This window comes from Salvelinus fontinalis, chromosome 14, assembly GCF_029448725.1.
Source record: "Salvelinus fontinalis isolate EN_2023a chromosome 14, ASM2944872v1, whole genome shotgun sequence".
Taxonomy (NCBI): Eukaryota; Metazoa; Chordata; class Actinopteri; order Salmoniformes; family Salmonidae; genus Salvelinus; species Salvelinus fontinalis.
This window is the reverse complement of record NC_074678.1, coordinates 41,675,562-41,702,409: the sequence shown is the minus strand read 5'-3', so window position 1 is coordinate 41,702,409 and position 26,848 is coordinate 41,675,562. Positions and strand designations below refer to the sequence as shown.

At 43.7% G+C, this 26,848-nt stretch overlaps 2 protein-coding genes across 2 annotated transcripts in view; one reads left to right on the top strand and one right to left on the bottom strand.

The window, feature by feature from the left end:
- si:ch211-212d10.2 (uncharacterized protein LOC557710 homolog) overlaps positions 1-26,848 on the top strand; it is a 46,639-nt gene that overhangs the window by 6,654 nt on the left and 13,137 nt on the right. The gene's annotated exons all lie outside the window — the stretch shown is intronic.
- LOC129810873 (cartilage intermediate layer protein 1-like) lies at positions 300-25,024 on the bottom strand. The gene is made up of 10 exons (XM_055861837.1): positions 24,713-25,024; positions 16,893-16,991; positions 15,561-15,830; positions 15,124-15,306; positions 14,106-14,261; positions 13,660-13,977; positions 7,388-7,496; positions 7,104-7,261; positions 2,943-5,359; positions 300-2,857 (listed from the first exon to the last, which is right to left on the bottom strand). The coding sequence occupies exons 1-9, from the start codon at positions 24,774-24,776 to the stop codon at positions 2,955-2,957; spliced, it is 3,762 nt and encodes a 1,253-aa protein (XP_055717812.1). The 5' UTR covers positions 24,777-25,024; the 3' UTR covers positions 300-2,857; positions 2,943-2,954.

Here is a 26,848-nt window from a genome sequence, read left to right as displayed (position 1 = left end):
GAAAGCCGTGGTATATCAGACTATATCGCGGGTTTGTATTTTTAATGCTCTAATTACAGTACCTTGGTAACCAGTTTATAATAGCAATAAGGGACATCAGGGGTTTGTGGTATATTGCCAATATACCACGGCTAAGGGCTGTATTCAGGCACTCTGCGTTGCGCATAAGAACAGCCCTGGCCCTGGTATATTGGCCATATACCATACCACACCACCTCAGGCCTTATTGCTTAAGTACAGTGCATTTGAAAAGTATTCAGAACCCTTGACTTTTTCCACATTTTGTTACGTTACAACCTTATTCTAAAATGTATTAAATTGTTTGTTTCGCCTCATCAATCTACACACAGTACCCCATAATGACAAAGCAAAAACTGTTTTTTGGAAATGTTGGTAAATATATTACAAAAAAAACTGATATCATATTTACATAAGTATTCAGACCCTTCACTCAGTACTTTGTAATCCCTGCCTAAGGTGCTTCAACAGACTTGGGGAGTTTCTCCCATTCTTCTCTGCAGATCCTCTCAAGCTCTGTCAGGTTGGATGGGGAGCGTAGCTGCATAGCTATTTTCAGTTCTCTCCAGAGATGTTCGATCGGGTTCAAGTCCAGGCTCTGGCTGGGCCACACAAGGACATTCAGAGACATGTCCCAAAGCCACTCCTGTGTTGTCTAGGATGTGTGCTTAGGGTCGTTGTTCTGTTGGAAGGTCCTGAGCGCACTGGAGCAGGTTTTCATCAAGGATCTTTTTGTACTTTGCTCCGTTCATCTTTTACTCGATCCTGACTAGTCTCCAAGTCCCTGCAGCTGAAAAACATCCCCACAGCATGATGCTGCCACAACCATGCTTCACTGTAGGGATGGTGACAGGTTTCTTCCAGATGTGATGCTTGGCATTCAGGCCAAAGTGTTCAATCTTGGTTTCATCAGACAAGCGAATCTTGTTTCTCATGGTCTGAGAGTCCTTTAGGTGCCTTTTGGCAAACTCCAAGCGGGCTGTCATGTGCCTTTTACTGAGGAGTGGCTTCCATCTGGCCACTCTACCATAAAAGCCTGATTGGTGAAGATGGTTGTCCTTCTGGAAGGTTCTCCCATCTTCACAGAGGAACCATTTAAGATTGATGGAGGCCATGTTCTTGGGGACCTTCAATGCTGCATAACATTTTTGGTACCCTTCCCCAGATCTGTGCCTCGACACAGTCCTGTCTCGGAGCTCTATGGACAATTCCTTCAACCTCATGGTTTGGTTTTTGCTCTGACATGCACTGTCAACTGTGGGACTTTAAATAGACAAGTGTGTGCCTTTCCAAATCATGTCCAATCAATAAAATTTACCACAGGTGGACTCCAAGTTGTAGAAACATCTGAAGGATGATCAATGGAAACAGGATGCACCTGAGCTCAATTTCGAGTCTCAACGCAAAGAGTCTGAATACTTATGTAAATAAGGTATGTTTTTTATTTTTAATACATTTGCAAATCTATGGCGATTTCCAAAAAAACGTTTTTTGCTTTGTCATTATGAGGTATTGTGTGTAGATTGATGAGGAACATTTTTTATTTAATCAATTTTAGAATAAGGCTGTAACGTAACAAAATGTGGAAAAAGTCAAGAGGTCTGAAAACTTTCCGAATGCACTGTATACTGAAGGATTTACCCTATTTACCAGCAGTAAAGTGCTGCAGAGTGTGCAGTATATTGGCTTGTCACATGATGATTTGCAAGGGCTCTCAAGTCAAAATGGAATATAGCTATTGCACTTCATGAGACAAAGACAGACATCCCCCCACACCAAACAACAATACTGCCTCAGAATTAGTCTAGCTAATTCTCTGCTATGTATAAATAGGGTTTTCATGTCTGTTGTTTATTTGTTTTGTTTTTTACATTCCTGACAGTAACGTACAAGGGATGTTGAAGAACAGACAGAGAGTTGTGTTGGATGAGTACTTGGGGACTTTGTGGGAAGTGAGGGCTGAAGGTAATTGTGTCATGCCTCACAATCTCTTCTCCCAGGTCCCATACCGCAGGCTCTGTTTAGTCTACTGGTGAGATCCGTTTTGTTAAGGGATGCTTGTCTTGGCTAGGGTCCTGATGCATGTTGTAGTTAAGTTACAGTAAAGTTTGTCTGGATCGCAGTTGGCAATGTGACATGCTAAACATTATTTATTTTTTTAAACCTAGAAACAAGGGTACTAAAAAGCATTCTCTGTTCCACGGACGCGATAATTCCTTGCACCCCAATGCATCTTAAATAGGCCTCTTCTTGGTAGAGAATACTTCCTGGTTTCTAGAAAAGGGGCCCACTGTCTGTTACAAACAGACTGGATCACTAGGACCTGATATTCCTCTGATTTTGAGGGACTCATGAGTACAATGGAAAGCTTTGGCCAATTAGGAAGTGTTTAGCATTTAGACTGGCTTTTACAGTTGGTTGTAACTCATGCAATCATAGACATCAGAAAAGACGGCCACAATGGTTAATGTGGAACGCTACAAATCCAAATATAAACTTGATTTCTCAGAAATTGATTTTGTCGTTTCCTTCATAAAAGCCTATTAACGCCAATTAAATTCATGTCCTTTGCTGGACTGATGAAAGCTAAAGAAATGTAATTCTTCTCAAATAAGAAAATGAATACTGATATTTATTGCCAAACCCTTCAAGTAAGTTTCAGAGAAAATACATGTCTTAATTTCTCTCCTCCGTGTGGTTTTGCCGGAATGGTTACTGTTTCAATAGGGTACCGTGCTGTTCAGAGAAAGTTCACATCCAACATCACCAAGCTGACCCAACCTGACATTTAATTATTTGGTTGTGGGGACGCCATCTTCTTTATTTCCAACCCAAAGACCTAAGAGTAGATTGAAAGGTGTTAGGAAAACTTTACACTCACTAACCATTTTCATTCTGTGGCTCAACGAAAACTTGTAACTCACTTAACGGCAGATCTACTGCCTGTCCTGTGCCCGCATCACGGATCTCCTCCTTGTAGAGGAGCTGGATCTGCGGCTGCTGGACCCAGAGGGGTAGGTCACCACCCGGGAGGACCTTCCCCGAACCTGCAGCCCCTGCGCCTCCCGCATGTCCCGGGCCATCTGAGAAAGAGTCTGACTGGGGTTCGTCTGGAGGCGTTGGAAGAGACTCTCCCTGGTCACAGTCCTTTCTGGGCAGCTGAAGGTCAGAGCAACTCCAGTGTCTGACTTCATCTCCCTGGAGAACCCGTCAGAGGTACCGTCAAAGCAGCGTCCGATGGCGATCTCTTTTGCCACCCTAGGGTTCTGGTCTGTGACCGTGTAAATGCCATAGTTGTGCCCCAAGGGGTCGACAGGGCCCAGCATGTTGAAGGCATGGGACTCGTTGTTCGGTGAGGTAGGGGGGTGCTTGGTCAGGTACTCCTTTAGCAGGCTGTTGATGTCCACTCTCCGACAGTTGCCCTGTGGGAGGACTGATATGAGGGACCTGTCGACTGCGGCTTGGTCGAAGAGCATGCCACTGCACTTGAACTCGAGGCAAGCTGCGGAGGTGTTGGCCACATGCATGTCACGGGTGCTGCGGATGTCTCTTATACCGTACAGCTGACCTGCGGTCTCAGGGTGGGTGCCTCCATGGTTCTGTGACCTTATCATGACCTCCTTTTGCCCCTGGATCTTGACCTTGATGTAGCAAGCCCTGAACTCCTGAGGGTTGGGCCACCAGGAGTGGTAGTCACCCGTCCACGATGTTAAGTCGTTCTCTTGGAAGGGCACAACATTGTATTCGTATTTGTCCTTTTCCACTCTGAAGAATCGGAAGTGGTTTGCATCGACTCCAGCATTTTCACAGTCTATTAAACTCTGATAAGGGTATATTGGTCCATTGGTCTCTTCCACATTGTTGGGGTTGGGTTTTGCCAAGTTGATTCTGAAGGCTGTTTTCTTGAGAGCTGGATCATCGTGGTCTGATCGCTGGTAGTCTATCTTGTCTAAGTATGGCTGAGACACTCCAATGATGTTTGGGTTCATCTTGGGGGTTGAGGGAGCTGCCTCCAGCTCTTCACCACCCATAATTCCTGTGACATAAGCTGTGTAAGCATCAGGCACCTGGGCATCACAGAAGGCTGGCAGGCAAGCTCCATTGGGTCCGGTTATCACACTGTCAAAGCGACCCCATGCTCTGGGGTTAGAGGAGAAGCCAGGCTTGGGCTCCAGGTTTATCAGGCTGATGACCACACCTTCCAGCTGCTCAGTGTTCAGGAACTTGTCATTCATGTACGCCCGCACTTTTACGTAGCAGCGGCGGTTCTCAGGCACGTCCAGGTTGAAAAGTCGGCGCTCCCTGATTTCCATGTTACCTATGAGGAAAGTACGCTCCTCTCGCTTGCTCCTCCCATTACCACCAGATGTGGCCTGAGTGTAGTGAAAGTCACTCTCCTCCTCCCAGATGCCTGTGTCTGGGTTGAGGGACCACAGTTTCATTTTGGGAATGTGAGCTTGCATTTTGACATGCTGCGTGTCTAGGAGTACTTGGACCGCTCCAGCCCCCAGGACTTCCTGGTTCGCCTCATCTCTGAAGTCAACAGAAAACATCCCATATGTCCTCAGTGGAAGCATGTCACCCTCATCGTCCACAAAGTTGAGGTCACCAGGAGCTGCAGCAGCTGTGGTGATGTTCCTGGGGTCAATGAAGGTGACACTGGCTTTCACTGTACCTTTGTACACCTCCCCATTATTCTTGTGGAAAGAATTTGGAGGTATGACGATCTGTCCAATAGGGTCCTCCCCTTTAAAATCTGTTAAGTCAATGGTATTTGTCTCTCCAGCATTGATATCAATAGGTTCCTGCTTTCTCATCACCTTCACGTCATGGTAAACATACCCCCCTCTCCTGTCGAAGATAAACACCTTAGGAGTGTCAATGAACTTCTGCGTGGGATCCACAAAGTTGACTACCAGCCTCTCTGTGTCTGGGGTTATATTGAGTGTGAAGCCTCCTTTGTACCCTGTGGTGCCTACTCTCTCCTTGCCAATGTACATGTGCCCAAAACGCAGTGGTTCATCGTTGTCTGCTGTGACCACCCTGCCACGTACCAGCACCTTGGGCACTACACACTTCTGGCAGCCACACTCAGTTACAGCCTTGATGGGCAGGCTGTAGCTCCCACAGTCTATTACCCGGCTCTCCATCTTCTGGACCCCACAGCAGTAGCCACCTCCATCCCTGCAGCGCAGGTCGAAGTCCAGGGAGCCTGCACACTTGTTGTGGGGGCAGCGGCCGGCGTTGTATAACTTGGAGTCCGTCCCAGGCTGAACACAGTCCACGGGCAGTCGGATGAGGTGGTTCTCAGGAGTGGGGTTGCATGCCGGTGTGCCTTTAGCTGTGGAATACACAACACATAGAGTCAGCAATGAGAATACACTTATGTTTTATGGCTGTAAACATACATGCATATGCGCATATAGGAGTACATTTACTCATTCACTTATTTCATACAAAAAACAGATGCAAATGGCCCACTCTGTCACACTTCACATTAACATGTAATTACCTAGAATTTCATTTTCATAGGGAGCATTAGTGTAATTAGTATGCAATAACAATACCTGTAACTATGGTAATATGAACAACATTTAGAGGTCTCCTTTATTATTGGTGGGATAAAGAGTAGTGTTGTACTTATAGGTATATGGTGGTTATGTCATGCTGGTTAATTGCATTGTGGTTATCAAGGTACAATGAAGGTAACTACATGGTAAAGGATACGCAATGTAAAGTGTTCACTTAAACACACGTTCCCTCTGTCCACATGCTGAGCGACAACCATGACTAGCCAAGTTGCACTACAAATCATTCATAATGGGGTAATTAGATGTGAACATCGGGAGAACATTTGTTCACCAACCATCCAGATGGAAATTGGAAAGAAAAGATTTTTGTTTACCCAAATGTTGGCAAAATGATTAATGTGCATGACATCATGGCTGAGTATACGCTCCAGTGTTCCTGTTAAACTCCCCATCCTCCAAATAAGAAGATTATTGCAGACAGATGGAATAGTCTGATTAGCCCAATGTGTAATTTCCTTCCCTGGTCCCTTTGCGTTCTTTCAAAAACGAATTAAAATTACAACAGCTAAAAGAAACGATAAGAAAATGGTACAGATGTAAGATCTTAAATTGAGACAGTTTGCTACAGCAGGAAAATAATTTTGCAGCAATAAAATATATGAATTACGTGGATTATAATTAATGGACATCTTTGTAGGTGTTAATACATTTTTCGTAATAGAAAATCAAGTCTGACATTTCAAAGTGGAAATTACAAACTTAAGAAGCTTTTTTAAACCTCAAATACACTACAAGTTTGACATTTCCTATATTTCAGGAAAGTTCAAATGAAAACCCCACATCTGTAGTCCTGTCTTTTTAATATGAATGAATTGAATTGAATGGAGTGTAGCCTATTGTTCCCTAGTGAAGGGAACCACATCGGGCTGGTAGTGTGAAGCAGGTTCATCATTCTCCACTAAGAGCCTTGATGTTCCAGGTGTTGTTGTCTAGTCACAGGGCCAGATCTCTCAGGCTGTAGCCCGGGGCTGATTGCTTTAGCACACTCCTCCGCAAACCCTATTTGTCAATCTATATCGTGGCTAACAAGCAACTGGGGAATATGCACAATGTGTATCTATCCCGCACGGATGTGGAAACGTATACTTCTCTGACTTGGCAAACAAAAGGACCAGGATTTATTGTCAATCTTGGATTTCACTTCAATACGGGGAGCTCTGGAGAACTGGGATTTGGGTTTTTACTGTGTCTAGAATCTCTCGGTAAAGAATATTTGTTTAGACAAGGCTGCTTTCGACCAATGTAAACATAATAAAACCTTACTGCTCCACGTGCTGCCAGATTCTGTGGCCCTTGATATTTAATGATCTTATTTTCCTTGGGTGTATTTATTTTTTAGTTGTAACTGATACAGTCAAATTTGCTGAAGTTTTTTTATATTTTTAAAATCTTTCTCATTCAGTTTACTCCAGCATCCTTCCCATACTGTTCATTTCTACAAGTACAGTATAGGTACAGTTAGTATAGGATTTGATGGATAAGGTCTATACATACCGATAACAGTGAGGAATGCCTGCGAAGACTTGCTGCTGCCTGTTTGGCTGCTGGCTTTACAGTAGTAATGTCCAGTCTGCTCTGGCTTCAGGCCTCTCAACAGCAGATCCTCTTCGTATTTAAACACATTCCTATCCATTAGGGTCCCATTGTGGTACCTGGAAAGGAGAACATGCCATTAAAAAGTTAAACAGAACATTCTAATAAGCTAATGGCATCTAGCCATGATTAAAATAAAACTTGGATGATTTTTCCAGAATTTAAAAGTAAATGCATTATCTTACCAGTAGTATTTGTCAGGCATGGGCGACCCTGTTGCCTTGCAGCACAACATCACACGCTGTCCCTCGTAGCGCACTTTGTCCTCCGGGTGCTTTACAACATATGGCTTCTCTGCAGAGCAGTAGGAAACAAATCCTTAAAAACCTGGCTCCGAAACTGTTGAGAATGGTACCACTGAGGCATCATGATTCCATAAAACTTAACCAGGCCTACAGTTTAAACTCTTGTTGGTCTCCGTACTTATGAAAAATGATTGGTGTGTGATTATGGTTTAAATACTGCCCCTGTAACTGCACCTGTGTTTATTTAGTTTCCACAAACAGCGAGGTCCGAAATTATTGGATCCCTTGATAAAAATGAGCAAAAAATAATGTATAAAATAAATACAAATACTGAACTATATTGTGTGCTCAAAAACATAGATTTTTACAAATATTTTGTTTAACAAGTAATAAAAAAAAATCATAATCTTCGTTTTCAATAGTGTAGCACTCTCCCATTGCGAGAATAACAAAACTGAGCCTTTTCAATCAAATGTTAATCAATCAAATGTATTTTATAAAGCCCTTTTTACATCAGCAGTTGTAACAATGTTTAATGAAATTGGAGAACATATTGAGAGGGATCTTAGACCATTCCTTCATACAGATTCCTTCCAGATCCTTGATCTGCACTTATGGACAGCCATCTTCAATTCCCAGAAACCCTAGACCCACTCAATTTCCATACCGCCCCAACAAACCCACAGATGATGCAGTCTTTATTGCACTCCACACTGCACTTTCCCACCTGGACAAAAGGAACTCCTATGTGAGAATGCTGTTCATTGACTACAGCTCAGCGTTCAACACCATAGTGCCCTCAAAGCTCATCGCTAAGGACCCTGAGACTAAACACCTCCCTCTGCAACTGGATCCTGGACTTCCTGACGGGCCGCCCCCAGGTGGTAAGTGTAGGTAACAACACATCCGCCACGCTGATCCTCAACACAGGGGCCCCTCAGGGGTGCGTGCTCAGCCCCCTCCTGTACTCCCTGTTCACTCATGACTGCACGACTCCAACACCATCATTAAATTTGCCGATGACACAACGGTGGTAGGCCTGATCAGAGACCTGATCAGAGACCTGATCAGAGACCTGGCCATGTGGTGCCAGGACAACAACCTGTTCCTCAACGTGATCAAGACAAAGGAAATTATTGTGAACTACAGGAAAAAGAGGACCGAGCACACCCCCATTCTCATCGATTGGGCTGCAGTGGAGCAGGTTGAGAGTTTCAAGTTCCTTGGTGTACACATCACCAACAAACTTACATGATCAAAGAACACCATGACGTTCTTGAAGCGGGAACGACAAAACCTATTCCCCCTCAGGAGACTGAAAAGATTTGGCATGGGTTCTTAGATCCTTAAAAGGTTCTACAGCTGCACCAGAGAGCATCCTGACTGGTTGCATCACACATTGTCAAAGACTCCAGCCACCCTAGTCATACACGGTTCTCTCTGCTACCACACGGCAAGCGGTACCGGAGCGCCAAGTCTAGGTCCAAGAGGCTTCTAAACAGCTTCTATCCCCAAGCCATAAGACTCCTGAACATCTAGCCAAATGGCTACCGAGACTATTCACATTGCCCCCCCCACATCACTCCCACTCTCTGTTGTCATCTATGCATAGTCACTTTAATGAAACTCTACCTACATGTACATACTACCTCAACTAACCGGTGCCCCCGCACATTGACTCTTACGAGCCCCCTGTATATATTGTTATTTTTTACTGCTGCTCTTTAATTACTTGTTACTTTTATCTCTTATATGTTTTTTTTTAAACTGCACTGTCAGTTAGGGGCTCGTAAGTAAGCATTTCACTGTAAGGTCTACACCTGTTGTATTCGGTGTATGTGACTAATACAATTTGATACCGCAGGTTTTCAATGGGGCTCAAGTCTGGAGAATGAGATGGCCATTGCAAAATGTTGATTTTGTGGTCAAATATCAATATCTTTGTGGATTTTGATGTGTACTTTGGGTATTGTCTTGCTAAAAGATTCACTTGCGGCCAATTTTCAGCCTCCTGGCAGAGGCAACCAGGTTTTTGGCTCAAATGTCCTGGTACAGAGTAAAGTTCATGATGCCCGTTGACCTAAACAAGGGGAGGCTGAAACTTGGCCACAAGTTAATCTTCCAACAAGGCAATAACCCCAAAAACCTAAAATTCCACAAAGAAATTGTTAATTGACCCTCAAAATAAACATTTTGCAATGACCATCTCAGTTTCCGGACCTGTGGTTTGAATTGAAGAGGGCAGACGAAGGACATCAAGTATCTGGAAAGATTCTGTATGGAGGAATAGTCTGAGATCCCTCCCACTGTGTTCTCCAACTCATGAAACATTTTAGGAAAAGTCTCAGTGTCGTTATCCTCGCAAGGGTAGGGTGCTGGAGTATTGAAAACAGGGGAGCCAATCATTTTGACCCCTATCATTTTGAGAGATTTTTTTATCAAATCAAATCAAATGTATTTATATAGCCCTTCTTACATCAGCTGATATCTCAAAGTGCTGTACAGAAACCCAGCCTAAAACCCCAAACAGCAAGCAATGCAGGTGTAGAAGCACGGTGGCTAGGAACAACTCCCTAGAAAGGCCAAAACCTAGGAAGAAACCTAGAGAGGAACCAGGCTATGAGGGGTGGCCAGTCCTCTTCTGGCTGTGCCGGATGAGATTATAACAGAACATGGCCAAGATGTTCAAATGTTCATAAATGACCAGCATGGTAAAATAATAATATTCACAGTAGTTGTCGAGGGTGCAGCAAGTCAGCACCTCAGGAGTAAATGTCAGTTGGCTTTTCATAGCCGATCATTTAGAGTACTACTCAATACTACTTTATTACCTGTTAAACAAAATCTTTCTCTTAGCAATTGTATTAATATAAAATAAATTAATTTCAAAAAATTGAAATGAGCATGCAATATAGCTCAAGGCAATTCCACGGTTATGGAGTGATGCTGAGACTCAGATTTTTCACTTTAAAATGTTTGTCAAATAAAAAAACAATGATTGCAAAGTTAACTTTTTATGGCTGGGGGCAGTATTGAGTAGCTTAGATGAATAAGGTGCCCAGAGTAAACTGCCTGCTACTCAGTCCCAGAAGCTAAGATATGCATATTATTAGTATATTTGGATAGTAAACACTCTGAAGTTTCTAAAACTGTTTGAATGATGTCTGTGAGTAAAACAGAACTCATATGGCAGGCAAAAACCTGAGAAAAAATCCAACCAGGAAGTGGGAAATAAGTTTGCCTATCTAATATACAGTGTCTATGGGGTCATATTGCACTTCCTAAGGCTTCCACTAGATGTCAACAGTCTTTAGAACCTTGTTTGATGCTTCTACTGTGAAGGAGGGGGGAATGGGAGCTGATTGAGTCAGGGGTCTGGCAGAGTGCCACGAGCTCACTCAGGCGCGCCCCCTTGAGAGTTAGCTGCGTTCCATCGCATTTCTACAGACAAGGAATTCTCCGGTTGAAACATTATTGAAGATTTATGTTAAAAACATCCTAAAGATTCTATACATCGTTTGACATGTTTCTACGAACTGTAATGGATTTTTTTTACTTTTCGTCTGGCCTGCGTGTCATGAATTTGGATTTTTGAACTAAACGCGTGAACAAAAAGGATATATTTGGACATAAATTATGGACGTTATCGAACAAAACAAACATTTATTGTGGAACTGGAATTCCTGGGAGTGCATTCTGATGAAGACCATCAAAGGTAAGTAAATATTTATAATGCTATTTCTGACTTCTGTTGACTCCACAACATGGCAGATATCTGTATGGCTTGTTTTGGTCTCTGAGCGCTGTACTCAGATTATAGCATGGTGTGCTTTTTCCGTAATGTATTTTTTAAAATCTGACACAGCGGTTGCATTAAGGAGAAGTGTATCTAAAGTTCCATGTATAATACTTGTATCTTTTATCAATGTTTATTATGAGTATTTCTGTAAATTGATGTGGCTCTCTGCAAAATCACCGGATGTTTTGGAGGCAAAACATTACTGGACATAACGCGCCAATGTAAACTAAGATTTTTGGATATAAATATGAACTTTATCGAACAAAACATACATGTATTGTGTAACATGAAGTCCTATGAGTGTCATCTGATGAAGATCATCAAAGGTTAGTGATTCATTTTATCTCTATTTCTGCTTTTTGTGACTCCTCTCTTTGGCTGGAAAAATGGCTGTGTTTTTCTGTGACTAGGCACTGCCCTAACATAATCAGATGGTGTGCTTTCGTCGTAAAGCCTTTTTAAAATCGGACACTGTGGTGGGATTAACAACAAGTTTATCTTTAAAATAGTGTAAAATACTTGTATGTTTGAGAAATTTTAATTATGAGATTTCTGTTGTTTGAATTTGGCGCCCTGCACTTTCACTGGCTGTTGTCAAGTTGATCCCGTTAACAGGATCTCAGCCGATGTCAGCCGTAAGAAGTTAAACAAACCATACAACTCTATGCACAAGGACTACCTTTAATAGTTTCCAGATTTTATTTTTTACAGAAACACATTTACTTGAACAACACTGCATTGTTTGGTAACAGAATGATCATTTGTGCTGTTGGTACAGTCATTCTGTTATCAAACTTTGCATTTGCACAGTTTTTCAAGTTAATATGTTTTTGTAAAATGTTTAATGGAAATTGTTAGAAGTGGTCTTTTTGCAAAAAGTTTTGTGGTTTGTTTAACTTTGCAATCATTGTTTTTTGTTTGGCAAACATTTGCAATATTTATTTTACAGTATTTTTCGCTCATATTTAATCAATGGATCCAATAATTCCAGGCCTCACTGTATATACACTACATGACCAAAAGTACGAGGACACCTGCTCATCGAACATCTCATTCCAAAATCATGGTCATTAATATGGAGTTGGTCCCCCCTTTGCTACTATAACAGCCTCCATTCTTCTGGAAAGGCTTTCCACTAGATGTTGGAACATTGCTGCAGGAACTTGCTTCCATTCAGCCACAAGAGCATTAGTGAGGTCGGGCACTGATGTTGGGTGATGAGGCCTGGCTCGCAGTCGACGTTCCAATTTATCCCAAAGCTGTTCGATGGGGTTGAGGTCAGGGCTCTGTGTAGGCCAGTCAAGTTCTTCCACACCAATTTCTACAAACCATTTCTATATGGACCTCACTTTGTGTATGGGGGCATTGTCATGCTGAAACAGGAAACGGCCATCCTCAAACTGTTGTCACAAAGTTGGAAGCACAGAATCATCTAAAATGTCATTGTAGAGTAGAGTTAATATTTCCCTTCACTGGAACTAAGGGGCCTAGCCTGAACCATGAAAAACAGCCCCAGACCATTATTCCTCTGCCACCAAACTTTACAGTTGGCACTATACATTAGGGCAGGTAGCGTTCTCCTGGCATCCGGCAAACCCAAATTTGTCCGTCGGAATGCCAGATGGTGAAGCGTGATTCATCACTCCAGAGAATGTTTCCACTGCTCCAGAGTCCAATGGCAGCGAGCTTGACACCACTCCAGCCAACGCTTTGCGTTGCACATGGTGATCTTAGGCTTGTGAGCGGCTGCTCAGCCATGAAAACCCACTTCATGAAACTCCCGACAAACAATTATTGTGCTGACGTTGTCTCCAGAGGCAGTTTGGAACTCGGTAGTGAGTGTTGCAACCAAGGACAGACGATTTGTACACACTACAGCACTCTGCGGTCTCGTTCTGTGAGCTTGTGTGGCCTACCACTTCGCGACTGAGCCGTTGTTGCTCCTAGACGTTTCCACTTCACAGTAACTGCACTTACAGTTGACCTGGTCAGCTCTAGCAGGGCAGAAATTTGACGAACTGACTTGTTGGAAAGGTGGCAACCTATGACGGTGCTAAATTGAAAGTCACTGAGTTCTTCAGTAAAGCCATTCTACTGCCAATGTTTGTCTATGAATATTGCATGGCTGTGTGCTCAATTTTATACACCTGTCAGCAATGAGTGTGACTGAAATAGCCAAATCCACTCATTTGAAGGGTTGTCCATATACTTTTGTATATATCGTGTAATGCTTTGAACTACTTCAGACTGTTCTCCAGTGGTCCAGATTGATTTATACGTCCTTCCCCTAGTTTGACTCTAGTGGTTGGATGGTTATACAGACAGACTGATTGGCTCAACCCAGTAGTAAGTACATAGAGAACATACTTTATCATTGGGCTTTTGTTTGTTAATGTTATTAAGCGTGACTCGCCTGCAGACTTTAGGACCGCCCGTACCCAGGATGACCCAGTGCTGTTGCTGGACGTGGAGGCGGTAACAGGGGCAAACTTCTCCTTGTGAATGTAGAGCTGGGTGGGGGAGCTGGAGCAGACCCCTGGGAGTCTGAAGAGGCCTTTGGCGTCAGTGCGGGCGTGGATGATCTTGGGCTGGCTGGCCAGCACTATCCTGGCCCCCGCTACAGGGACACCGGACATACTGAGGACCTCTCCCTGGAGCACGTGGCCCTCACACACACAGCGACTGCAGTCCTCACTGGGCCGACCTTTGGGACACTCGCGATTACAATTGGCTGCAGATACACAGACATACACATAAACACCCACACACAATGCATTCAGTATACTTTTACACATTAGATTAGAATTGCTATTTTGATTTCACAGACATATTCTCTGTCTCTTTAGATTTACAACTTACGTGGGCATGGATTTTTCCCACATTTCTGGATTTCCGCCGCTCGTCCCACACACTGCACTGTTACAGAGGTTCTCACACAGGTCCTCCTCCTGATCCTGCGACCCTTGCCACAGGTCACCGAGCATGCTCCCCATGGACTCCAATGAATCCACTTGGCTAGTCATATAACAGAAAGTAAACATTAATGATCCAGATGATCCAGAACTGTAACTGAACTGTAACTGAAGCTTTAAGGAGGAAGGAAAGATGCATTGTAAAAGTATTATCACAGGACTTTTGCCAGGCTACTGGTCAACTGATGAAAGTGTTACGTGCCAGGTAGTTTCCTCCTCTCTATGGGATAGAGCAGAGACAGTGCTGCTACTGATTCCCCTTAGGGAGGAAAGTGCACAGTGACAGCCTCCTCCTGATCAAAGCCCTTGGAGCTTTAAAAACATCAAAAGGTGTGTTTACGACAGTGACAGATAATTGAAAGAAGCATATTTTCGGGAGAAGTTAGGAAACATGTGACACCTAGAGAGAAAAGGCTTTTATGTATGGGAAACTATACTGCTGCCAAAAGCTCTACTGTGGGCGTAGTCTCTGTACTTATTAAACAACCGAACGGCTAATGTACCTAATGCTACATCTCAGATCTGTTGGCTACAGTTGAATGATACTGATTGTCTTCATGTCAGTGATGACTCTGATCAGCTGAATGTGTCTTGGCAGAGGATGAATTAGGTGAAAGGTCCATGATAATGATCTGCTTGATGTTAAAGTTTGGCATGGTATACTGTACTGTCACGTGTCAAACTCCTTCCACGAAGGGCCGAGTGTCTGCGGGTTTTCATTCCTCCCTTGTACATGATTGAAAGTCACTGATTACAGTAGTTAGGAACTCTCCTCACCTGGTTGTCTAGGTCTTAACTGGACACATTGAAAGGAGAAACCAAAAATCAGCAGACGCTCTGCCCTCCATGGAATGAGTTTGACACCCCTGCTGTAGGTCTATGTATAGGTTGTGTTGGGAGGGTACCTTCGCATGGCGGGGTGGCACACTCCCTCCTCTCTGTGTGGTGGCCCTGGCATGGGGGCACCAGCAGCAGGGGCAGGGGCTGGATGCTCATACACTTCCTCTTGCGCACCTGGATGCCCACGTCATTACAGGCTGTAGCAGAGCAGGTTCCCCAGGCGGCCCAGTCTGTCCAGTAGGCCTGAACTGGACACACAGAAACAAGACAGAGTGACAAGGGTGAGTGAGTTCTCCACATTGAGATCGAATGGGTAGAATGGACTCAAGTAAGCTGGCCTGAAGTTTGCAAAAATAACTGTTACTTAACTATGTACAAGCACAGTTCTTTCACAGTTTGGTAAAAGACAAACAGATCATTAGTGTCCATAAGCCATGCATCTGCTACTGTGTTAAGTGGCCCTTGTAACCCACGTGAAGGGAGTATGGTGGTCTGTGGGTACCTGGTGGGCACTGGAAGCGGACGTGGTAGTTGGAGCAGATGCGTCCGTAGGGCTGCTCCTTGTTGATGCACCAGAAGCCCTTCTCCAGGCTGGAGTGGGTCACCTCTCCAGTCTCTGCTGCTGCTACCCAGTCTGTGGTGCGGGCCTCCATGGTCACCGGCCGGGCACACACCCTCTCCCTGTAGTAGAACCGGATGGCCTCTAACCGCTCGTAGTCTCCATTCCCCCCTGGATGGTCGATGTTGAACCAGGACGTCCATTCAGTCACACCTGCCATACATGCAGAGGGAGACAAAGACAGGGAGATACGGGTCACAACGTTTAAGAGAAGAGTCTGCTACTGCCATTTTCTGCTGAGTTGAGTCACCCAGGGGAGCCTGCGTTGACCAAACTCATTCCAAGCCCTGCGGCCTCAACTCAGGCAGTCAGATGAGGAGGGATAGAGGCACGCTGTCTAGCTTTTGTCTGCCACATGTTCAGCTCTGAGGATTTCCAAAGATGTGAAGAAACAACCTCACTACATTCCATTAGCAACATACCATGGATTTTTCTTTCTCTGAATAATAGATTGCTTCATTGGAACGAGACCCTTGGGATCGATCAAGAGTGAAGTGAGGTGATCTATTGAGGGACATTATCAGGATGTGTTCTCTGTGCTGTTGTAGGTAGACAATCTCAACACAGACCTAGTGACCTCTCTAGTCTCTTTGTTCAATTAAAAACACTTGCAAAGTTATCAAAATCCAGTGCATTGTAATCCCTGTGGTGACATTAGGTACTTAGTTTTAATTTCCTGTACTTACTTTGTAATAAATAGTTAAACTGAACTTGTGAATATAAAATAGACTCTTATTTCCATGCAATTGTTTTTGCTCTGCTATGATCCTGACAAGTTAACACCATTGTCTTTTCACCAGACTGCTCAATCAAAGAAACAAGACTGAATCTAAGCATAATGGAATGTGAATGTCTAGTTGGAACTGAACATTAATTACACAATACAGGCAGGTCATTTCCTTTCTGGAAATCAATTCAAACTCAGTTGATAAATTGGGGGAAACCCTTGTGGTGTCTCACCCTTGGCCTTTGCTAAAAATTGGACTTGACCCCTAACTCTGATAGGTTGTATGTTAATGTTACTAGTATGTTATAAAACTGTACATATTAACAGTCAATTTTCTGCTCTTACCATGGGTGTGTAAAGTCTAGGAGTTTCAGTACATCAAAGCGGGAAAACCCTTCTGTCTGGCGCAGAAGACAGTGTTGTGTGAGTTTTCTTCCCTCTCAGGTTCTATTGGTAAACCAGGTGGCATTAGGATTGAGCTCACTCACCTGTGGTCTGCTGTGGCTCGGTCAGTGTGTTGTAGGCCAGCTTCCTGCTCCTTTCTGTCTGGTTCCACTTCTTAAACAGAGAGCTGTTCCAGATGGGTCCTGGAGGGGGAAAACCACACCATGAATACACCATTACATCATGACCACCAACCTTACCTGCACCACTACCATACTGTAACACTGTAACAGTGACCTCAGGAGCTCTGTTCAATGGATCCACCACGTTTTACAACAGGGAGAACCAGATTTATGGGGGCGGAAGCATGACGGTTTTCTAGTTTGCGGAGCTACATGTCTGAATAGTGGGTGATCGGCATGTTCTCAGGTTATCTGAGTGTCTGTGAATGTGAGAGGAATGTCTACGTCTCACTCCGCAAGCCGTGGTTGAAGGCCATAGGGTAGTCTTGGGGTGGGTTACCCGATCTCGGTACACTGCCCCTGGGGTGTCTGGGTTTCCAGAAAACAAAGACAAGCCGGACTCTATTTTACCGCCCCTGCAAGCTAGGGAAATGTCAGCAATCAGTCTGGAAAAGCTCCATCCAGATTTACATTTGCATTTCCGTGAGAGTTATTTAAGATGCTCTTCAAAGAGGTAGGGTTTCAGACGTTTTAAAAGATTGGCAGGAACTCCGCTGTTCTCACTTTAGGGGGAAGCTTGTTCCACTACTGCGATGCCAGGACAGAGAAGAGCTTTGACTGGGCTCAGTGGGAGCTGCCCTCACGTAGGGTTGGGATGGTCAAGAGAACAGAGGTGGTGGAACGGAGTGCTCGGATTGGGATCTAGGGTTTAAGCAAATTTTGAGTTTTATTAGTCGTATGTACGAGATACACATGGTATACTCGATGCAACATAATGCTTACTTGCAGGTTCCTTCTCAACAATGCAACAACAATAATAAATAATAAAATATAAGAATATGAACATAAAGTAAATGTCTCAGTAGAATAGAATAAATATTTTAGCATAAGTATAATAAAGGAAGGGGGTGTGTGTGTGTGTGTGTGTGTGTGTGTGTGTGTGTGTGTGTGTGTGTGTGTGTGTGTGTGTGTGTGTGTGTGTGTGTAGATGTGTGTGTGGATGTGTGTGTGTTTGTGTGTGTGTTTGTGTGTGTGTGTGTGTGTGTGTTAGTCTTGGGTGGTATCCAGATTGTCATACCTTGTGCCATACCGGGATATTCGGTAATACCGGCACTGAACACAAGGGGCGCTCGTTTCAAACCCCCCTGATCCTTTGTAATTCGAAGATGACCAATGCTAACAAGTACATGTATAATCCAATAGAGAATGCTAACTAAATGCTAATGAGCGCATTACGAACATTTTATACAGTCTCTGACTTAAAGTATTTGCGGGACAGACATCCCAACTCATAAAGTTATACAAGTAACGAAAAAAATGCTACTCACCGTTTGCTGCACACACAAAACAAGTATTAGCCATTAAGGCTCTTGATCTAGGAAGGGATTCTCTGCTGACGCTAACCACTTAGCTAGGTAGCTAACTAGCTACAAAATTAGCAAACCAAATGCACAACTGCAGAGCATTTAGCACATTTTAGACTGTTAGCTTAATAGTTATAAGATATCTAGCTGGCAAACATTTAGTTGTGAATTCTATACTGTAACTAGATCACCTGGCACATGCTGCACAACAGTGAGTAACTCACAAGGCTCCAGTCTCTTGTCGTTGTGCTTCTAAACAAACACCATGTGACTGGGGACTACCAGTAAACTTCATAATGAAAAATTATGTGACAGGTGAAATGAAGAGCACGATCTTCTTTATCTCCTAACAAATTGCATAAATTGACTGCAGATATTTACTTAAAGTATATACACTGCTCAAAAAAATAAAGGGAACACTTAAACAACACAATGTAACTCCAAGTCAATCACACTTCTGTGAAATCAAACTGTCCACTTAGGAAGCAACACTGATTGACAATAAATTTCACATGCTGTTGTGCAAATGGAATAGACAAAAGGTGGAAATTATAGGTAATTAGCAAGACACCCCCAATAAAGAAGTGATTCTGCAGGTGGTGACCACAGACCACTTCTCAGTTCCTATGCTTCCTGGCTGATGTTTTGGTCACTTTTGAATGCTGGCGGTGCTTTCACTCTAGTGGTAGCATGAGACGGAGTCTACAACCCACACAAGTGGCTTAGGTAGTGCAGCTCATCCAGGATGGCACATCAATGCGAGCTGTGGCAAGAAGGTTTGCTGTGTCTGTCAGCGTAGTGTCCAGAGCATGGAGGCGCTACCAGGAGACAGGCCAGTACATCAGGAGACGTGGAGGAGGCCGTAGGAGGGCAACAACCCAGCAGCAGGACCGCTACCTCCGCCTTTGAGCAGGAGGAGCACTGCCAGAGCCCTGCAAAATGACCTCCAGCAGGCCACAAATGCGCTGCGATGCAGTGCCCTAGACCACTGCGCCACCCGGGAGGCCCCGCAATTTGATGGCTTTTGAGCATTTTTTCACAGTATGCTGGCCACCCCAGTGAATGGCTTGTCTTACAAGTTATATTACGTACAGTAAGTTCCAGGTCAGTCTTTGCAGCCTGGTTAAACCAGACTGACTGCTGCGCTCATAGGCCTACATACTGCAGGTGTATCTGTAACATGAAAGCAATGGGCTGCAGTCAATGCAAGGTCGGCTTTTCATATCTAGCGTGATACTGTAGATCATAGACAGGGGTTTTCATATTTGATATTAGTTTTCCTTCATTGACATGATGGAATGACTGGATAAATAGAAACAAATGTCTCTCCACAACCTCTGCAGCGCAGATGTGAATGCCTATGCCTCAAACTACCTCTAACAGTTTCTCTTTCTCTCTCTGTAGCTTTCCTAATCATTACTAGATGAACTGTGGAGGAAAACAACTCCAACATTAATGAGTGGATACGTGTTGGGTTTGGACACACATCCAAGTGACCTTGTCGCATTACATGAACATTGATTTGATTCGAGTTTAAAGATGTGTGGGTTGCAGTCACTGCTGTGGCTGTGGCTTGATGGAGCAGTTTGTTACAGGGATTGTATGTAAGTACCACTGCCATTGTTAGTTAATTGTGTGGGTTTGGACCTATTCTACTTCCTGCTTTTGGAAATTAGAAACAGATATTGTTTTGTTTTTTTGTTGGAAGGAGCAGGGTTTTGATGTAACAATCTACTGCACAGAGAACTGCACTATCACAGGCTGTGGCTACTCCAACAGGGACACATTGCTTACCCTTACCACTTCAAGATGTTTCATAATGCAACCTCAACCGTTAGAAGATTACAAGAGTAGTTGTATGAGGTACATAATGGCATTAGGGCATTTTATGTAGGAATTCATATTTGATCAAAGGGCCCCCCTATGTTCTGTATTCAGCTATGGCAGGTGTCTAAGTGCACTGGCCTCGGCACCAGTGGTTGACTTTGACTAGTTAACGTTCCTTTGAGTGCCTTGTTAACACTTTATATGTGAATTTAAAAAGCCAGTGATTTAATCTGCGCTGTTTCATGATAATGGTACGGGAGTGGCTTTACTTCATCTAAAATGTGTTAAAACACACTAATGTGTGAGGAAACACAATTAAACTTAACCGGATTTTCTCCTCTGTTTGAGGTCTATACTCCTGGTTAACCTTCCCTAATAGAGGCCTCTCTCCTACCCCGCCACGACCCTCGTAAAACACCAACCCAGTAAGAAGATACTGGAAAAGGTCAAAGTATAGTCCCATGTAATGGAAACAATACATTAACAACGGCACCAAGTATGTTTCTGTATCTATTAAGAGACCCTCTTTCTCCCCCTTAATATAGACACACAGGCTAGCTTAACTTAATAAAGCTGAATACCAGGCAATGTTCTATTAGTCATGGAGGGAGACTCTCAACTGGGTATTGGAATTTCTTTTCCAGCCCCAGCATTGGCTCTGTAATGCTGGCAACCCACTGCACCAGAACTGCCTTGGCTTGGCCATTCTGGTGCCAATGTCTGGTATGCCTGGCGTTGTTGTACCTACTGGCCTCTGCTCCTTATTCTGGGAGCGGTGCTATTTGAGGTGTGTTCACCATTCTCCCATTCATGTCATAAAGCTGCTTTTAATGTGGTGACTGTGCTTTAGATGAAGGGTACACAAGGACAAAACCATCTATTAATACTGCAGGGCCTTCTAAAGGGCATTCTCCTGTTGCCTTCTCAGCAGCTCGGCTTGGTGTTTTCCTCAACAGAGCAGCATGCACACTTGGCCATTGCCTCATGCTAATAAAAAGTTGCAAGAAAATAAAAGTAAGTATATGTTTGTGAAGTTTGATACCCAGAGAAAGACTTCAGTCAGATTACAGGCAGCCCAGACAGATGTGTGTTGGCAGAGACACAGGCTTTTCAGCAGGTCTGGAGGTTGTTTAAAATATTCCAGAGCCTTTACAAGAATAAAATGTAAAAACACTTTTCTGTGTTATGAAATGGCTTGGATGGAGTGGCGGATGAGCGTTGGGCTGAACGCTGAGCGTCTCTCCACACAGTGTTGATGCAGCTTTGCCATGCCTCAGCCCCACAGTTAAGTGTAATAACAGGCGTGTGCAGTGAAGCGTTAGAGCCCTGGAAACATCTGTTACAGAGCCTGGCCTTATTTGGATTTAGGTAATAAGGAGGTATTTGTCCAAAATAATTTTATTTAGAAAAGGGTTTGTGGCAAACCATTGGGCTGAAAAGTTAATTCTGCCGTCCAGTATGGATTAATGGACATAAATGATTGCCCAGAACAGAAAGTAAGGGTTTTTGATGTGTGTGTTTATGCCATGGCCTTGTAAACATGTGGAAGCTGTTTTGTTTCTTTGGCCCATACTCTGGCTGAGATGTACTGTAGTGGAAGAATCAGATGGTCTGCTCTCTTTCGCTCCCTCTCTCACTCCACTCCACTCCACTCACTCACTCCCTCTTGGCTGCAGGGCTGGTTGGGGAGCCACTGATTGATTATTGGTCAGCAGCATCTGTTGTCCATTATCCTGAACACAGTTTTCCCCCTGACATTAACTAATGATGCAAATCAACCACAACATTTGTGGGGATTTAAAAAAGGATAACAGAGGCTTTGTGTTCTTCACGTCAACTTATTCTACCGTACTAAATGTCCTAATTCGAGCTATAAAAAACAACATCTAATGGCCTCAATGGTATTTTCCCAGTAATACAGTATGTCTGCAAGTGCTTGTCTATGCTTCTACAATGGCTATACAGGAGCTTGAGAAATAACTGCTTCTTGAGCCTTAGCATATTCCTATGTCTCAGAAAGTAATGCTAGTGCACATAGCTCCTTAAACGCAGACATCAGCATGATCAAATGGTAGGAGAGAAACCGGAGTCATTTAATTTGAAGGGCCTTGATGTGACGATTGATGGGAATACAAGGGACTTACTTTGATCCCTTTCTTCTCCCTCCCTTTCTCATTAAAGTCAATGGGCTAGATTCCCTGGTGACTGGTTTAGCTGGACCACTGCTCTCCAGTCAGTCTGTGGCCAGCATCTGGAGAATTAGCTAGTCCCTCTGAATGAGGCCGATTAGCACAGGACAACATTGATTTTGGAGTTCTGAGACGGCTTCTTCATGGTCCCAGTTGGCCCTCCTCCACCTCTATCTCGAGACTGGCACGGCCACGGAACATTACAGTTCATTACAGGCAGCCTTCTTGGCATTTGGCTATATAAAACACTCCACTAAGACCTAGGACTAGGTTTAGCCTGACTGACTGAGTAATGTCAGTCACAGTGTTCCGTCTCGGCACCTCAGTAGCGCCGAGCATCCAGGAGCAGAGCAGCTGTCTCCTTGAATAGAGAAACAGGTCATAAATCTCTGAACGCTGAGCGTGATGAAGAGAATGATGGGGGGAAGGTGAGATAGAGGCATCAGGAGGGGAAATTAAAAGGAAAAGTTGTTACTTGTTTTCTTGGTGAGTGCAGATTGAGTCCCACGAGGAGTCTGCAGCTACTGATTAATGTTTTGAGGCGAGTGAATTCGTCACTGTCCATTCTATCAAACACCTAGTTAGTGTGAGACTTTTTCTGTACAGACAAGACTGTACATGCACTGAATTCTAAAATAATTCCAGGGCTATCCATCCATTATAACAGATTTAAGGCTAGCTTCAATCCGATCGCGGAGACTGCATTCTCGGTAAACGCTGCATATGTAGGCTTCATCGGCAATGACCTTTCAATGTAAATTTTCCTCGGTCCGGATTGAATCCAGGCCTTACTGTATACTGTAACTAGTCTACAGCCACAAGGACGTTGTACAATCAACGTCAGAGAAACATGTGTTACCACTAGACCAGAGCAAGCCCCAAACATCCATCTGCTTCTCATTAACATGACAGCGTGTTAATAAAATGAGCGTTCTGATGACTTAACACCACATGATTAACACCTCCAGAGGTGGGGTAACCCTGCAGGGACAGACAGCATCCCTATGGTGCTACAGTAGGATCAAACCACTAACACCTAAAAGACCACACACAGCACACTGAATGTTGATCTGCTGTTTGTCTGCCGATCGTTCGGAGCGCTGTGTTTTAGGGACCACCCGCTGGTGGATGTCTGACTGCTGACATTTTCACAATTCTACTCAACTGTAAAATCAGTTTGCATTCTGTTCAGAGGTGCTGAGTACTCTCAGCCGGCAAAAGCTATTGTGGTGCATTTCCATAAAGAATTTACCCCAGTGTTTTTCCCAAAAGGCTCAGACTTTTCTGTTTCCAACTACACAGGCCAGCACCCGTGTTTCACTGGGTCATGGCTCCGGTGGACCTGCTCTCAATTGGGGCCAAAGCCAGGCCACTGGTACTTTTCAGCTTGAATTTACATAACAATAGTTCACTGTTTTTTTTGTTTTTTGTCACATGCGCTAGTACAGTGAAATGCCTTTCTTGCTGGCTTTCACAACAATGCAGTCGTACTAGAATTGTTTTAATCAAAATGTCAAGTAGAACAAAAACACAGGAGAAATAAAATAAGAACCCGAGAATGTAAGTAAGCTACATACAGGGCCAAAGTCGGTGCCAATACCATATTTACTGTGAACTTTAACACCTTCTCACAAAGCTACTGTTTTGATTATGCAGAGGTTGTTGATTCTGCTCTTCACAAGTCCTCACTGTCAGGCCTAGTTATGGAAACAAAATGTCCCTAGTTTCACATAAGGGCGTATTCACTAATGTAACACCGGTGTTACAGTCGAAAAGCAGCATTGGTATGTCCAAGCCTTTAATAAAGGACCACTGTTGGTCCAACACTGACATCCACTGGGACAGGCTATTTTCTCACCTTCTAAAGTTCAGGGGGACAGACATCTGTGCACGTATTGAATTACCATAAACACCAAATCGAAGAGTGAGAGCTGTCACTATTTTCCTCATATACTGTAGAAACCAAGAGTGCGCTACTAGAGACGGTGGATCATTGACAGAGTGTCAGAATGATGAAGCTGTTCAGGGTGCAGGGTTGAATTGGCTCTTATGGACTTCTCTCATCTCTCATTTGACTAACGACATTGCTTACCACAGTGACAGTTAAATGGCATCCCAAACAAAGGCAATGATACAAACACAGTGTCATATATTATAAAAAATGTGTGGAAAATATTCTGCTGATAGGTGCACAAATTAATGTAAGTTACTTTTTGTGGGATAGATTAACCAACATCCTAAAACACAGTTCACACTTAAAAAGTAGATTTATTTGAAAACTCTGATTTATGTAGGCTAATTTATAGCAATCAATCATTCATTCAAATAAACATGCCATTGTGAGGACATTAACTTGACGTACCTTGAGCCACTGCCACTGCCACCAGGAAAGACAGGAGTAGTGTCATCTCTGTAAAGTCCCACATGGTGTCCCTCTCACAATCACAAACTTGGAGGACTTCTTTCTCTCTGTATTATAGTGTCAAGTCAAGAGGAAAATGTGTTTATTTTCAAAATGGGACAGCTACAGAGTCTTTGAGTGTTCTCAGGTGTGGATGATGCTGGTTGGAAGCCTGCTCCTGTCCCTATACCCAGTCATATGAGGATTGTAAGTTAGACAGAGCACAGGAGTTTTAAAGAAGAGACACCCAGAGAGCAGTCCAATCCATCCCCCCTTTGCTCACCATTGGCCAGTGCTCTCTCACATCTGTCCCCCATACCACTCCCAAAAAAGTCAGAAGGAGAGAGGGGAGTGGGGGGAATTACCTCACATACAAGGGTCTTTTTCACTTTCCATAGATTAAGATTGAACCTGTTCTGACTGCTTTACTGTCTTCATTCTTCCCTGCTTTGTAATGCGTTTTTGGGCTGGTAGCGAAGCTTGTATCCTCTCAGAACAGGTGTGTATATACCTCCAGAATACAGAGAAAACACACTCAGATATTATGATAAAGTGTAATATTATGTGTTTGGGTCCAGAACTGACAGCTATTTTTCAGGAAGTAAATGCTCAACCTCAGTGTAGTGTGATTGATGATACCGTAACTAACAAGAGACAGGCCTGACAACTGCCTAACAATAGCAATCAAATTGGCCATAACCAAACATATACACTGTGGCTTGGTTTTTGTCATGCTATTTATCAAAACAACTGAAAAGGTTAGTGCTGTCCGGGATCCTTGGGACATCGCTACCCTAAACCCTTACCCACAACCGTTACCTAACCCTAACCATTTTAAACGTCAACTTCAATTAGATAGTCAGAGTTGTGACGTCCCAAAAATATTATCGCAACATGTAAAGTGTTTTGTGCCATGTTTCATGAGCTGGATTAAAAGCTCCCAGAAATGTTGTATACGCACAAAAAGCTCATTTCTCTCATACTTTTGTGCACTAATTTGTTTACATCCCTGTTAGTGAGCATTTCTCCTTTGCCAAGACGTGTGGCATATCAAGAAGCTGATTAAACAGGGTCTTGACCTGACTGCAGTTTGGTGTCATAAACGACTTCAGTGGGCAAATACTCACCTTCGATGACCACTGGCACGCTAGAGAAGTGTGCTCTTCACGGATGAATCCCGGTTTCAGCTGTACCGGGCAGATGGCAGACAGCATGTAAGGTGTCATGTGGGCGAGCGGTTTGCTGATGTCAACATTGTGAACAGAGTTCCCCACGGTGGCGGTGGGGTTATGGTATGGGCAGGCATAAGCTATGCACAACCATACAATTGCATTGTCTATAGCAATTTAAAAATGCACAGAGATACCTGGATAAGATCCTGAGGCACATTGTTGTGCCATTCATCCGCCACCATTACCTCATGTTTCAGGATCTGTACACAGTTCTTCCATGGTCTGCATAATCACCAGACACCCATTGAGCATGTTTGGGATGCTCTGAATTGACGTGTACAACAGCGTGTTCCAGTTCCCGCCAATATCCAGTAACTTCGCACAGCCATTGAAGAGGAGTGGGACAACATTCCACAGGTCACAATCAACAGCCTGATCAACTCGATGTGAAGGAGATGTGTCACGCTGCATGAGGCAAATGGTGGTCACACCAGATACTGACTTGTTTTCTGATCCACACCCCTACTTTTTTTAAGGTATCTGTGAAATCCATAGATTAGGGCCTAATGAATTCCTGTCAATTGACTGATTTCCTTATAAGAACTGTAAATCAGTAAAAATCTTTGACATTTTTGCATGTTGGGTTTATATTTTTATTCAGTATATTTTTCTTGTCTATATTAGCGGGACAGCTGTAGTCATGCCGAGAGTTGTTGAGCTCTTCCATAAACTGTCATGTCGTCTCCCTGTCAGAGACCAGATCTGCACATTGTTTGTGTACTGGCAGACAGCATGACAATACCAGATGGTCAACTTCTGGTTTGGCTTTGTAACTTTAACAACCGCTGATTGCACGATGGTGCGCTGCCAAATAGGGAAATGGCGTCATATGCCATTCAACAAACACTCACTTCAAAACACACAG